Source organism: Bombina bombina, chromosome 5 (assembly GCF_027579735.1).
Source record: "Bombina bombina isolate aBomBom1 chromosome 5, aBomBom1.pri, whole genome shotgun sequence".
Lineage (NCBI taxonomy): Eukaryota > Metazoa > Chordata > Amphibia > Anura > Bombinatoridae > Bombina > Bombina bombina.
In genome coordinates, this window is record NC_069503.1 from 315,183,937 (window position 1) to 315,196,588 (window position 12,652).

Consider the following 12,652-nt stretch of genomic DNA (forward strand, 5'->3'; position numbering starts at 1 on the left):
TTTACACTATTTAGCTTAGCTGACATTGGATGGCTCTCCCTGTAAAGGTATTAGATGGTTTTCCCCTTTAAGTAAAAAAGGTAGTCAAAATGCGACTGCTATACACGATGCACGGGGAGGGGGTGTTAAGTCCTCGTGGTAAGGCCGCCTCAAGTCCCAACGATCCAGTTTTGGGCATAAAATCTGCAACTTTTGATATAGTTGAAATCAGTGCTGTATAGCCTGTTCAAAGCTTAGATGTATGTCATCAGATGTTGCAGATCAAGCTCGATAACCGGCGGATTAGGAAAATAACACTGTGAGACACAAATATTGTGACCTATCATGGCCGCCGTCCAGACACACCCCTCATATTTAACAGGCTAACAGGCTATTCTGGTGATTTCCTATGTGGGTATATACAATAAAATAATAATAAATAGGAATTTAAAACAAAAATAATGGGGATTTTTTTTTTTGCAGTTTTCTTTGTAACCATTTCTACAAAACTAGTGTAGCTAAAGAAAAATACAGAATGACAAACTCATAAAATAAAAAGGAGCACCGGTCTGTAATGATGCAAAAAAAGCATTTATTAAATGCCACAGGTAAAAAAGAAACAGTTCACTGTAACAAGGGTTGTATCCAATACAGATCCAAAGCTCACAGCCTACCAAAATAGTTCCAAACGGAGGATAGCTAAATAGCTGACGTGTTTCGGCCCATAGCCGTACTCAAAGCTGATAAAAGATTTAACACAACCCACCCCGTTTAAAGGGCTTAATATCCTCCTATTGGTCTTTTCAGTACCAATGGAATTTTACCATCCTGTTATATGTCAAACTTGAAAGCATAGTTCACTACATAGCTAAACATAATATGACAATTATTAAATTATTTATTTATGTATTTCTCTCGTTTTCAATTATGTCCTGGGTCCACAAAACATTGGTACATCATAATTATATTATAGTTTATCATCTTTTTAGACTATTTATACATATATATTTAGACAATGCTAAAGTACTTCCAAAAAGAACTTCCAAAAAGAACGCACATATTTCAGTAATATGTTAGCACATCAGGATTGTAATTATTTGACCAATTGTACATACGTACATTCGATTGATGCTGGTAAAACATTTGCTTGATAAAAAACATTATATTCCTTTGTTATTATAACAGAATGCTAGCACATCAAGATTTTCCTCTTTCCCCCCTAGTATATATAATTGATCTTTGCTAATAAAGCTTCCGCTTTAAAACCATTTACTATAAAGATGTGTATTCAAGTGTCACTCTAGAGATCGTAATAGTGATGGACCCAGAATTTTTAGCAAGCTCCCTTGTTTTCATGGTCACTATTGTACACACCTATTATTATTTTATAGTGTAAGGGCCTTATCTATGAACTGCAGGGTTCAAGCCTGCTTATGTTATAAGGGTTTAAATGGATTGAAGTGCTTAAAGGGATCAAAGGAATAAAATGAATTAGTAGGGACTAACAATATGGAGTGCAATGGATTATAAATAAATTACAATAATTTATACTCCTCAATCCTCTTTTCTTATCACCCAAAGACAAGTAATCATTGCTCACCATTTTTTGTTTCTTAAGGGTCTCCTGCCAAAAATAGATAAGGTCATAGGTGGAGTTTAAACCTTCAGGTGTTCTGGTCTTCAATTTGAAGATCCAGAACACCTCTTGTTTGCCTAATAATTTCTCCCTGATTCCTCCTCAAATTGGTGGAGGTACTTTCTAAATCACTGTCCATCTGAAACAGTCAGTACTCTTCCCATGTGTATTCGCAAAATGCTGCACTAGGTGGGGTGCTAGACTTACCTATTCTGATACTGGAAAGGTGTTCCTTATTCTGGAATGTACCTCGCTAGTGTTTAATCCAACATACTGTTTCTCACAAAGGAAACATGTGATTAAGTAAATTACAAATTTAGACCTAAAGTTCAAACAGGTTTTTATAGCGTATTGTTGTCCTGTTGCTGAAAATTTAAATGTGTCCCCTGTTTCTACTTTTTCCACACAGTCTCTGAAATTACATTTGTGCATCCCATTAATTGTGAGCCAAGCTGACCAACTAGGCTGAGTGTTTCTTATCTTTGTTGGTGCTACCACGTTCCTTATGGTTTTAATTCTTTGGTATGAAAAGTGGCATCCTTTTTTGGTGAGATCAATCAGATCATCATCTGCTGTTAATAGGGGAAAATGTTTTTTAATTATATTACAAACTTGAAAATAATTTTCTGAATAGTTGGTAACAAACAACAATTCTTTCTGGGGTTCTTGTCTATTCTGTACACCAGTTTCCTTTGATAGTAACCATTCTATCAATTGCTTGGCAGGCATTCTCTACCCTCTCTCTTTTAACTGTGTTTCAAGCTCATCACTTTGTTCCCTTTAGTTTGTATTTTCCATACAATTCCTCTTAATTCGGACAAATTGTCCTTTTGCCACAGCTTTGAATACACTTGTTGTGTGACAGCTATTTGTGTGTAACAGGGTATTTATTACCTGTTATGGGCTTTTGATAAATAGTAGATGTTACTTCAAAGTTATGTCAAGATAATTTATACTGGTCTTATCATATTCAAAGGTAAAACCTATACCTATATAATTCTCGTTTGAATTTGTGTACTATCACCTCTCCAGATAAATACAAGGTCATCAATAAGTCGTTTAAACAGTACTATCTCATGTCTGTATGGATTTCTATCTCCAAAAATGTGGTCCTCCTCCCATCAACCCATGAAAAGGTTGGCAAATGAGGGGGCAAATATTGCACCCATAGTGGTACCACAGATTTGGAGATAGAAAATCCACTCAAATTCAAATAAGTTGTGTGTGAGTAGGAATTCTGTTACCCTAACCACAAATTCACACAATTCTGATAATTTTTGTAGTATTTGTGTATATAGTATGCTATTGCTTTCAAACCCTCCTTATGAGGAATTGAGGACTATAAAGACCTGACGTCTACAGTAATCCAAGTGTAGTCAGCCCTCCAAGTTATGTCTGAAATCAAGTTTAGAATGTGTTTTGTGTCCTGTACATGACTGGAAAGTGGACCTATCATTGGCTGTAATATGGCGACCAGTCATTCTGATAGGTGCTCCAATAGTGACCCTATTCCGCTGACAATGGGTTTCCCTACAACATTTGTTAGCGATTTATGTACCTTAGGGAGGTGATTAAACACCGGTGTAGTTGGATGTGTAACCTTAAGGTACTCACTGGTCTTTAAATCAAAGAAGCTCAATTCCAAACCATCATCCACCAAATATCTAAGTTGTCTTTGAAAAATGTTGGTAGGATCAGTGTCCAGAATTCTATATTATTCATGTGGATTTGTTAGTTGCCTTTTTTGCTTCTTTGACAATCACTATGATCATTATGATCACTATGTCTTGATTGGCACCCAACTTGGCTAGAGCTTGTCTTTCTGCTCTTGTAAGGTTTGACCTATAAGGATGTTCCTGATAGAACAACTTTGTCAAATCTTTTTTCTAACCTCCTTTGAAATTTCTCAATTATGGGACCTCTGTCCTCGATAGGGTAGAATAATGACGGATTTTTGAACTTTGGTAGATTTGGTATATGAGCCAATGAACTCTCACCTCCTTCCATAAGGAGGGATTCCATTGCTCTTAAGTCATATAATTCACCAAAATCCAACTGATCCAATTGATTATCTACAGGATAATGTTCCATCCCTCTAGTATTAGAGAGTTCATCAGTGTATTCCCTCTCCTTTGAAAAATATTTATACAAAGTGAGCTTTCTGATCAATGTATTAATATCTAACAATGTATTGAACAAATTAAATCCTGTAGTGGGCACAAACCCTAAACCTAGTTCGAGTAGTTTCCTTTCAATGTCATCCAATTGGTATGCAGACAGGTTAATTACACTCCTTTGTCTTTGGTTTTTCCTTAATGTATATCTCCATTTTGGTGCTTCTCTTATACCTTGGGCAATCCAAAAAAACTGATCTGTGTTCTTTCAACTGTGTTGAGATCTCTTTCCACTATTTGTGTCTGATTTTCTCTTCTTTGTGCATTATATTTCAATTTAGTATAGAGTGTGGGATTCTTCAGGATAGGTTTACAATGGAAACTACCCTCTTTAGGTTTGACTACTTGTGGTACTTGACTCACTACCTGGGCTACACTTGCCTGTAAATGGGAACCAGAGTTATTGGTATCTATGTCCTCCTCCCCTGATGCAGGGGAGGATATAATGTGATGAGCCCACTAACTAAGGGATATGTTTATTATAGGATAGTATTTATGGTTGCCACCTCGGCCATGTTTTCCTGGACACTTATGAGTTAGACATGCTGCAGGGTGTGCAGAGGAAAACATGCATTGTGCTGTTGGACAGCACAAAAATCGTGACCCTGGACAGGATTATTCATGTTCCTCCCTGCACACCCCATACCTCCCAACATTTCAAAATTCAAAAGAGGGACACCCCCCCCCCCCCGCAAAGAAAATTGAAATGTGGTGGGCGGGGCTTAAAAAATCATAAGACCAAAGTAATATAAATAAAATTCTAAATAAAGTCATATATTTTAATACATTTAGGCAGAAAATCAAACACAAGCTCAAACCTCTGGTATGGCTATGTGAGCTAAGTATTTAATTCGCCTTTGCAAAGACATTGCTAAATATTTTTTTCTTAATTGGACATTTAATAATAAATTCTTTAAAACTGCTCTCTGTATTCCCTATTAATATTCTAGATTCTGGCCTTTAAAGTCAGCAAAAATGAACAGTAACATACTACATAGCATACACTTACATATGCAGATACTCACACACTAAATAGCATACACTTATAAATGCAGATACACACACTATACAACATACACTTATACATGCACACACACACACACTACATAACATACACTTATACATGCAGATACACACACACTACATAGCATACACTTATACATGCAGATACACACACACTACATAGCATACACTTATACATGCAGATACACACACACTACATAGCATACACTTATACATGCAGATACACACACACTACATAGCATACACTTATGCATGCAGATAAACACACACACTACATAGCATACACTTACGCATGCAGATACACACACACTACATAGCATACACTTACGCATGCAGATACACACACACTACATAGCATACACTTATACAGGCAGATACACAGACACTACATAGTACACACTTATACATGCAGATACACACACACATTACATAGCATACACTTATACATGCAGCATACACTTATACATGCAGATACACAGACACTACATAGTATACACTTATACATGCAGACACACACTACATAGTATACACTTATACATGCAGATACACATACACACTACATAGCATACACTTATACATGCAGATACACATACACACACATGCAGATACACAGACACTACATAGTATACACTTATACATGCAGACACACACACACACTACATAGCATACACTTATACATGCAGATACACATACACACACATGCAGATACACACACACTACATAGCTTACATTTATACATGCAGACACACACACAATGCATAAACGTATACATAGAGATACACACAGTTATGGATACAGATAGACACACACACTACATCATATGTGGGTATCTGTAATTCATTGTATGGGGTCCTGGGGTTGGCAGCACATTAGCTGGCAGTCTGCGGCTGCCACTGTTCGTTACCCGGGTATTAGCACTGCTCATTGTATAAAACTGAAGGCATGCTAGTATTATCACCAGGGCTTAGACATCATCACTACCACCAGAGGTAGGTTAGAGAGGTCACCATTACCCGTGGTCAGAGTGTATAAAGCCTTCTTATTCCTGCTTAACCCACACACCATTCCTTTTCCACAGGGAATCTAACAGGTATCTAACCCTGTGAGAGCAAAGCCAGCTGCTTCTAAGTATGGGCCCAATAGAATTTAATTTTTTTTAAATGCCTGGGGCAAATCGGGACAGATGGCTAGCAACCCGGGACAGGGGGACAGGCCCCTAAAATCGGGACTGTCCCGCGAAATTCGGGACAGTTGGGGGGTATGACACCCTGAAGCATGTATAACTAATAAGTGTCCAGGAAAACATGGCCGAGGAGGCAACCCTAATAGTAGGCCAATCACTGGATGCCTCACTCCGGTCTTCCTTGACTATTTTTTGCATAATGCACAGTCATACATAATCTTGATTCAAGGTATATAAGTGCAAGAACCAATCAGCAGCTAGCGCACAGCTCCTGAGCTTACTTCTGTATGCTTTCAAACAAAGGATACCAAAAGAACAAAGCAAATTAGATAATAGTAATAAACTGGAAAGCTGTTTAAAATTGTATGTTCCATCTGATTTTTTTGGGTTTCATATGCCTTTTGGCCTCTCTTAGGAAGAGTGGGATAAAGCACGACTTTTGTACACAAAAAGAAGATATCTCAGGAGTCAGGACTTGTAAGCAACTAAGCAATTTTACATCTGCACATCAATACGCATATTTAAATGTTACAATGATTGTGTGTGTACTTTGCTTATACCAATATATACATTTAGGTCAGGTATTTTAAATAAGTATAAATCTTGATTCCTCACTCTGCTTTTCTTGTACAATTCTTGCCCAATTTAAACATGGCTTACACTGCAGCACCACGTGAGGTATTTTCCTCCCATTGCGTGACGTTTCAATAACGTCGCATTCCCTATGGGTGGGGAAGTGGTTTCGCAGCTTGTCTCGTTGGTTTTGCGTCCGGGGTTGATACCTCTATTGTGTGTTTTTTTTTATTATTACTATATATTTTTTTATTAATTGCGTTTGGCTGTCAATACAGATTGTCTTTTGAGGCTCCATATTCACAAGTGAGTGACGTTTCGTTTCGTTTTAGTTGCAGTTCGCTCGGCAGAGATATCTGTAATGAATGAGCTTTATGGGGCAGGGGTGTTATGCTATATCTGTATGTGTACATATTGCACCGCAGACCAGCATGCACATCATTCACTTGTGAGCTATCCTTTTCCGATCTTACGTGAGCAATAGTGATAAATCAAAGCAATTCACAGCATTCCAGCTAATAACTCGCAGTCCTCTCAGCACCCACACAACAGACCCTGAACCCTCAAAATACAGTATAAAGCAGCAAGGCACAAAAACATGGCAACGTTATGATTCCCCTTCAAACAATAAAATATCGTATTCAGCTTATCATATTACTAAATACTTGTTTTGTGGGTCAAAATAAAGGTTCCATGATATTGTAAATAAACCTTAATCACCCCTGTTTTGTGCGTTGTGTCATAAAGGCCTTCTTTATGCTCCCCACATGTATCATATAGAAATACTCTTTTTTTTTTTCTCTTTAGGCAGCTCAAAAATAGCCTTTTCAGGTATGGCTTGTTTGATATAACATTCTTTATATTTATAAACAAAATAAACAAACAAGGATATTCCTACATGGTTGACTCTATATATATATATTTGTAATGCAGCACCTTTTTTTAATTTAACAGTACAATATGCATGGCATTATCAGTCAAAGTAAATACAATTACAAAAATAGTTACAAATAAACACAAGGCACTGTCTAGATATGCACACACACACACACACATATATATAATGCTGCTGCTAATAACCTATATAGCCATTTTACTTGTATTTTCAAATATTCATAGTGCCAATATTAAATATAATACTTAATTTGCAATTTAAGGAAATTGAAAACACAAACTTGTGTATTGTATGCTATTGCTCTTTTACTAGTGGTGTTAAACAAACTTTATTAAACTGTTTTTAGTAGGCAAGTTTAGTATATATAGAATGCCAGTTTTTTTTAAAAAAAAGAGGAAAGAAAAGGAAATCTTATGCTTTAAACATATAGCTTCTTTATGAAATCAACATATTTAAAGTGTCAGGTTGGCATGATCCTCTCTCTGTGGTAACTTCTGTTTTTGTTTGCAACTTGGTAGTAACAGTAACATTTTCAATACACAATAATAGGTCTACAATTTCTGTATTGTACTTTTGGTTTATCTGTCTATAGCAGAGCTTTCCAAACTTGTCATGTTGGTGACACACTTTTTAGACCTACATAATTTTGTGACACAGTAATTAAGTTGTACTAGCAAACAGGAGGTTAAACTAATTTGTTTTAAGATACATGGATCCATAAATTATATAATAACAAAATGTATTTACAAGTAACAGTATGTAAGTATGTGCAAGAATAAAAAAAAATATCACCAATAGCTACTTAATATTTTAATGGGATGTATGAAATTGATGGGATGAACACAGTTTCTGAATATTTGGTGGAATATTAGATAAAGATACTCGCATTTCATCATCAAGCATTTTTAAGCTTCCACTAAAACTTTAAACTTCCTATCCATATATCAAGAACAGGAGCAGCAATGCACTGCTGGGAGCTAGCTGCAAAAAAACACTTTGACTTCTGACTTCAGCTCAGCATTTAAGCTGCCGTCCTCAGAGCTCTGCGAGTCCGACTCCAACTGACCGCTGCAAACACACTACTGTCCCACTCACTGACTACACAAGCAATCACAAGCCGATTTGAGGAGGCTACACGTGCAATCAGGAGAAAATGTGCCGCCAATAAGAATAGTTTCAGTTCTCGCTGAGCTGCACCAATAGGTTAAGATGATCTGTGAACCCACTAGGTGTCAATCATGTGTCAACCACGTGATATGCATAGCAGGCAGGCGTAAAGTCGGAAACCAAATTAAATTTAAAACACACTAAAGTGTCACGACACACAGTTTGGAAAGCACTAGTCTATAGGATGGCTGGAATTGGATACATTTTTTTGTTGTGATTTATTCTTATGCCTACTTCACTTTTTAGGTTGTTACCAACTCATGCTCCTTCTCTGCAATAATGAGATCAGAAGGACAATGGCACTATTGCCATTGTCTTGACAAAATATTTTCTATAACCCTAAACCCCACAATGGCAAGAACATAGTGGTTACTTCAACATTTTTGCAACCATGAAAGTTCACCAGATGTATTTGATATCTGGTTTAAGTGCAAACCTGCGTCTTCTTATTTATTGTTTTCTCAAAAAAACTTGCACTATATGTGTCAGATTTCCTGTAATACGTAAAAAATAAAACAAAACAAAAACAAAACTTATCTTTTCAGTGGACCGGAGTTCGAAAAGACGACAAGTGAAGCCTTTGGCAGCCTCTCTTCTAGAAGCATTGGATTATGATAGCTCAGATGACAGTGATTTTAAAGTTGGAGATGCTTCAGGTATTTTACAGAACTTTTTTTTTATTAATAGATTGAAATAGTTTAGTAGTCCTCATTTGTAGTACTGTGCAGCTCAAAGTTGATCAAAGTCACAATGTAGATTTTGTGACTGACTATTTTGTTTCCTTTTCAATTCATGAGCTGTTTTACAGTTGCATTAAAAGTGTTAGTTTTACTTGGTATATTATGCCTAGAAAAGGGATAGACAATGTCTTCTGGGCTATATAAAGGTCAGAGTTGAAGGATATCCTGACTTGAACATAATAATTTATATGTGATTTTGATAGAATCACTATTTTATATGATTTTGTACAAAGGAAAACCAGAAACCGTGGCCTTTTATACAGTACTTGAGGACTGGATTTGCTTTCCCATGGCCTAAATTATATAATAACTGGCACTGTATTCCTGGGCTATCATAGGTGCCAAAGTAATTTACAACAATCGGTCCACCTGTTTGCTAGTGTTTAAGTACAAATTTATAAAACATTTTTTTGATCCATCAGCTTTTTGCTTCCCAACATTGCATACATGGTTGTGTTTTTTTCTTTTTTCTTTCAGTGATATTAAAAAAAGTTTTTTAGAGATGTGCTTAGTTCTTCCAATAAAGTGATGTGGGTTGTCCCTATCAGCCAATGAACAGTTTATAATTGAGTATCATTTGTGAATACACATTTATTTCCTGATATTTTCAGTATCAGTTTAAGAAAGCTTTAAAGTAAATGTGCTTTATTTAAATTAAAATTGCATGTTCTAATTAATTAGAAAATGTCATTTTAACACTTGCGACTCTGCAATGCTATATGTTTAAAGGACCAGTCAATATTGTAGATTTGCATAATCAACACATGCATGATAAGACAATGGAATAGCACTTAGTCTGAACTTCAAATGAGTAGTAGATTTTTGTTAAATAAATTGCAAAGTTATGTCTGTTTCCACTCCCACTGTACCATGTGACAGCCATCAGCCAATCACAAATGCATATACGTATATGCTGTGAATTATTGCACATGCTCAGTAGGAGTTGGTGACTCAAAAAGTGTAAATATAAAAAGACACTGCACATTTTGTTAATGGAAGTAAATTGGAAAGTTGTTTAAAATTGCATGCTTTATCTGAATCATGAAGTTTAATTTTGACTTGAGTGTCCCTTTAAACAGTGCTCAGGTCTTGGCAACTGAGCCAATCAGCAGTGCTAGTCACATGACTCAGCTGTGCAGTTACCAGTGCTGATTGGCTCAGCAGCATTTTCTGCTTTGGACCAGCATTTCTCTGCAGGGTTAAACACACATTATGCTGGGTCCCCAGTGTTAAAATTACATGTTCTAACGAATTGGAGCATCTAATGTTAACGTTATAATGGTCCTTTTATGTGTTTAATTGCAGTTCTTCCGTATACGTTATTTAATTTTTGCATGTGTAATATTTTTTAGAGAATAAAAAATGATTAATTTAGATAATATATGATCTCTTATTTTTTCGGTACTAATTGTGAGTTTTTTTTCTGTTTTATGGTTTATGAAGCTATTGGCACATGCATTAAAAAATTTTTTTTGTTTAAAAACAAGATGTTGCTTTCTAAAGTTAACTTTCTATTGAATTAAACCATTTAAGCAGTTTTGACTTACATAACTTTGTAGATCTGTGTTAGTTACCAGTAAACTGTATTTGTGCATATGAAAAAAAAAACGACCGCTTAGGACAGGGGTGTGATCACCTTGGCTCTCTAGAGGTTTTGGAACTAAATTTTCCATGATGCTCAGCCAGCTTAAAGGGACACTGTACCCAAAAAAATTATTTCATGATTCAGATAGAGCATGCAATTTTAAGCAACTTTCTAATTTACTCCTATTATCAAATGTTCTTTATTCTCTTGGTATCTTTATTTGAAATGCAAGAATGTAAGTTTAGATGCCGGCCCATTTTTGGTGAACAACCTAGGTTGTCCTTGCTGATTGGTGGATAAATTCATCCACCAATCAAAAACTGCTGTCCAGAGTTCTGAACCAAGAAAAAAAGCTTAGATGCCTTGTTTTTCATATAAAGATAGCAAGAGAATGAAGAAAAATTAGTAAATTAGAAAGTTGCTTAAAATTGCATGCTCTATATGAATCACAAAAGAAAATTTTTGGGTACAGTGTCCCTTTAAAGTGTCTGAACATCATGGGAAATGAGGTCCCAAAACCTCTGGAGGCCCAAGGTTGATCACCCCTGTCTTAGGCTACAAAAAGTCATGTTTACATATTTTGATCTGTTTATTATTTTTATTCTTTGGTTACATTTTATTTGCAGATTCTGAAGGCAGTGTTAATGGCAGCGATGATGCATCCAAGGACAGCGGTGATGGATCTAGTAGTGACTCAGAAGGTGAAGTAATGGAGGAGGAGTTGTCAACAGCTTCAGGAGTGGAAGATGAGAAAGTAGTTGTAGAGGAAGATGCACCAATATGTGATCCTCAAAGTGAGGAAAAAGGAGTGGAAGAAACACTAAGTAAAGATGAAACAAAACAAGAAGACAACGATGAAATGTCCCAAAAGAAAAAAGAGACCGTTTTAGAGAATGATCTAAGCACAGAAGACCAAACAAATGAGCCTAAAAAATGGAATTTGCGCAGAAACAGACCTATGTTGGATTTCATAACAATGGAGGAGTTAAATGCAATGGATGATTATGATAGCGAGGATGATAATGACTGGCGGCCTACTGTTGGCAACAAGAAAGGGAAGTTCTCATCTTATGGTGAGGGGAGTGACCTGGATGATGAAGAGTATGGCAGTGAGGATGATGAAAATAATGCAGGCAATGAAGAAGACAGTGACAGTTCTAGTGACGAGGAAGGAAAGAAAAAGAAAATAAAACTGCCTAGTAGAAATAGTGGTGATGATGAGGAGTTGACCAATGATAGCCTGACACTGTCACAAAGCAAGAGTAATGAGGTAAAATCCAAAACAAAATAAAGGTCTCAAAGCTTCCATAAATGTAAAGACAGTTCTTTATTTTGCCATTGAAATAAGTGCACAAAAAACATGAAAAATAGACTGTTCTTATGCATTTCGGCAGATGCCATAATCATAGACCTCAATGAGGTAAAATGTCCTGCTTTCTAGTCAGAATTAGCTGAAAAAAGCTTTATTTATTCAACAGTAGTGTGTATATGTGTGCATGTATACTTGTATGTTACTTGCCCAGAGGGAAAAAGTTAGCTCACTCTATGATAAAGATAGCAAATTAGCAAAAATTGTTACTCATCCGCTACAGTTCAAGGCTAGTAGAAGTTTCCTACAAGATAAATAGGTCAAATGACATAATGTTTGTTTATTTTTAATTGTTTTTTGGTTGTGATAATAAATAAATTAATTAAAT

General features: G+C 36.0%; 1 protein-coding gene across 5 annotated transcripts in view; it reads left to right on the plus strand.

Moving 5' to 3' along the window:
* The first annotated feature begins 6,731 nt into the window (after positions 1 to 6,731).
* The window catches only part of PHF14 (PHD finger protein 14), an 809,709-nt gene continuing 803,788 nt past the window's right edge, over positions 6,732 to 12,652 (plus strand). For 4 of the 5 annotated variants that reach the window (XR_008402519.1, XM_053714097.1, XM_053714098.1 and 1 more), the window contains exons 1-3: positions 6,732 to 6,874; positions 9,176 to 9,286; positions 11,582 to 12,225. Coding sequence is in view for 4 of the 5 variants with exons in the window: in XM_053714097.1 (XP_053570072.1) it covers position 6,874; positions 9,176 to 9,286; positions 11,582 to 12,225 (756 nt within the window). In the remaining variant the exon portion in view is untranslated. The remainder of the gene's footprint in view (positions 6,875 to 9,175; positions 9,287 to 11,581; positions 12,226 to 12,652) is intronic. The other variant, XM_053714100.1, reaches the window with a different exon arrangement.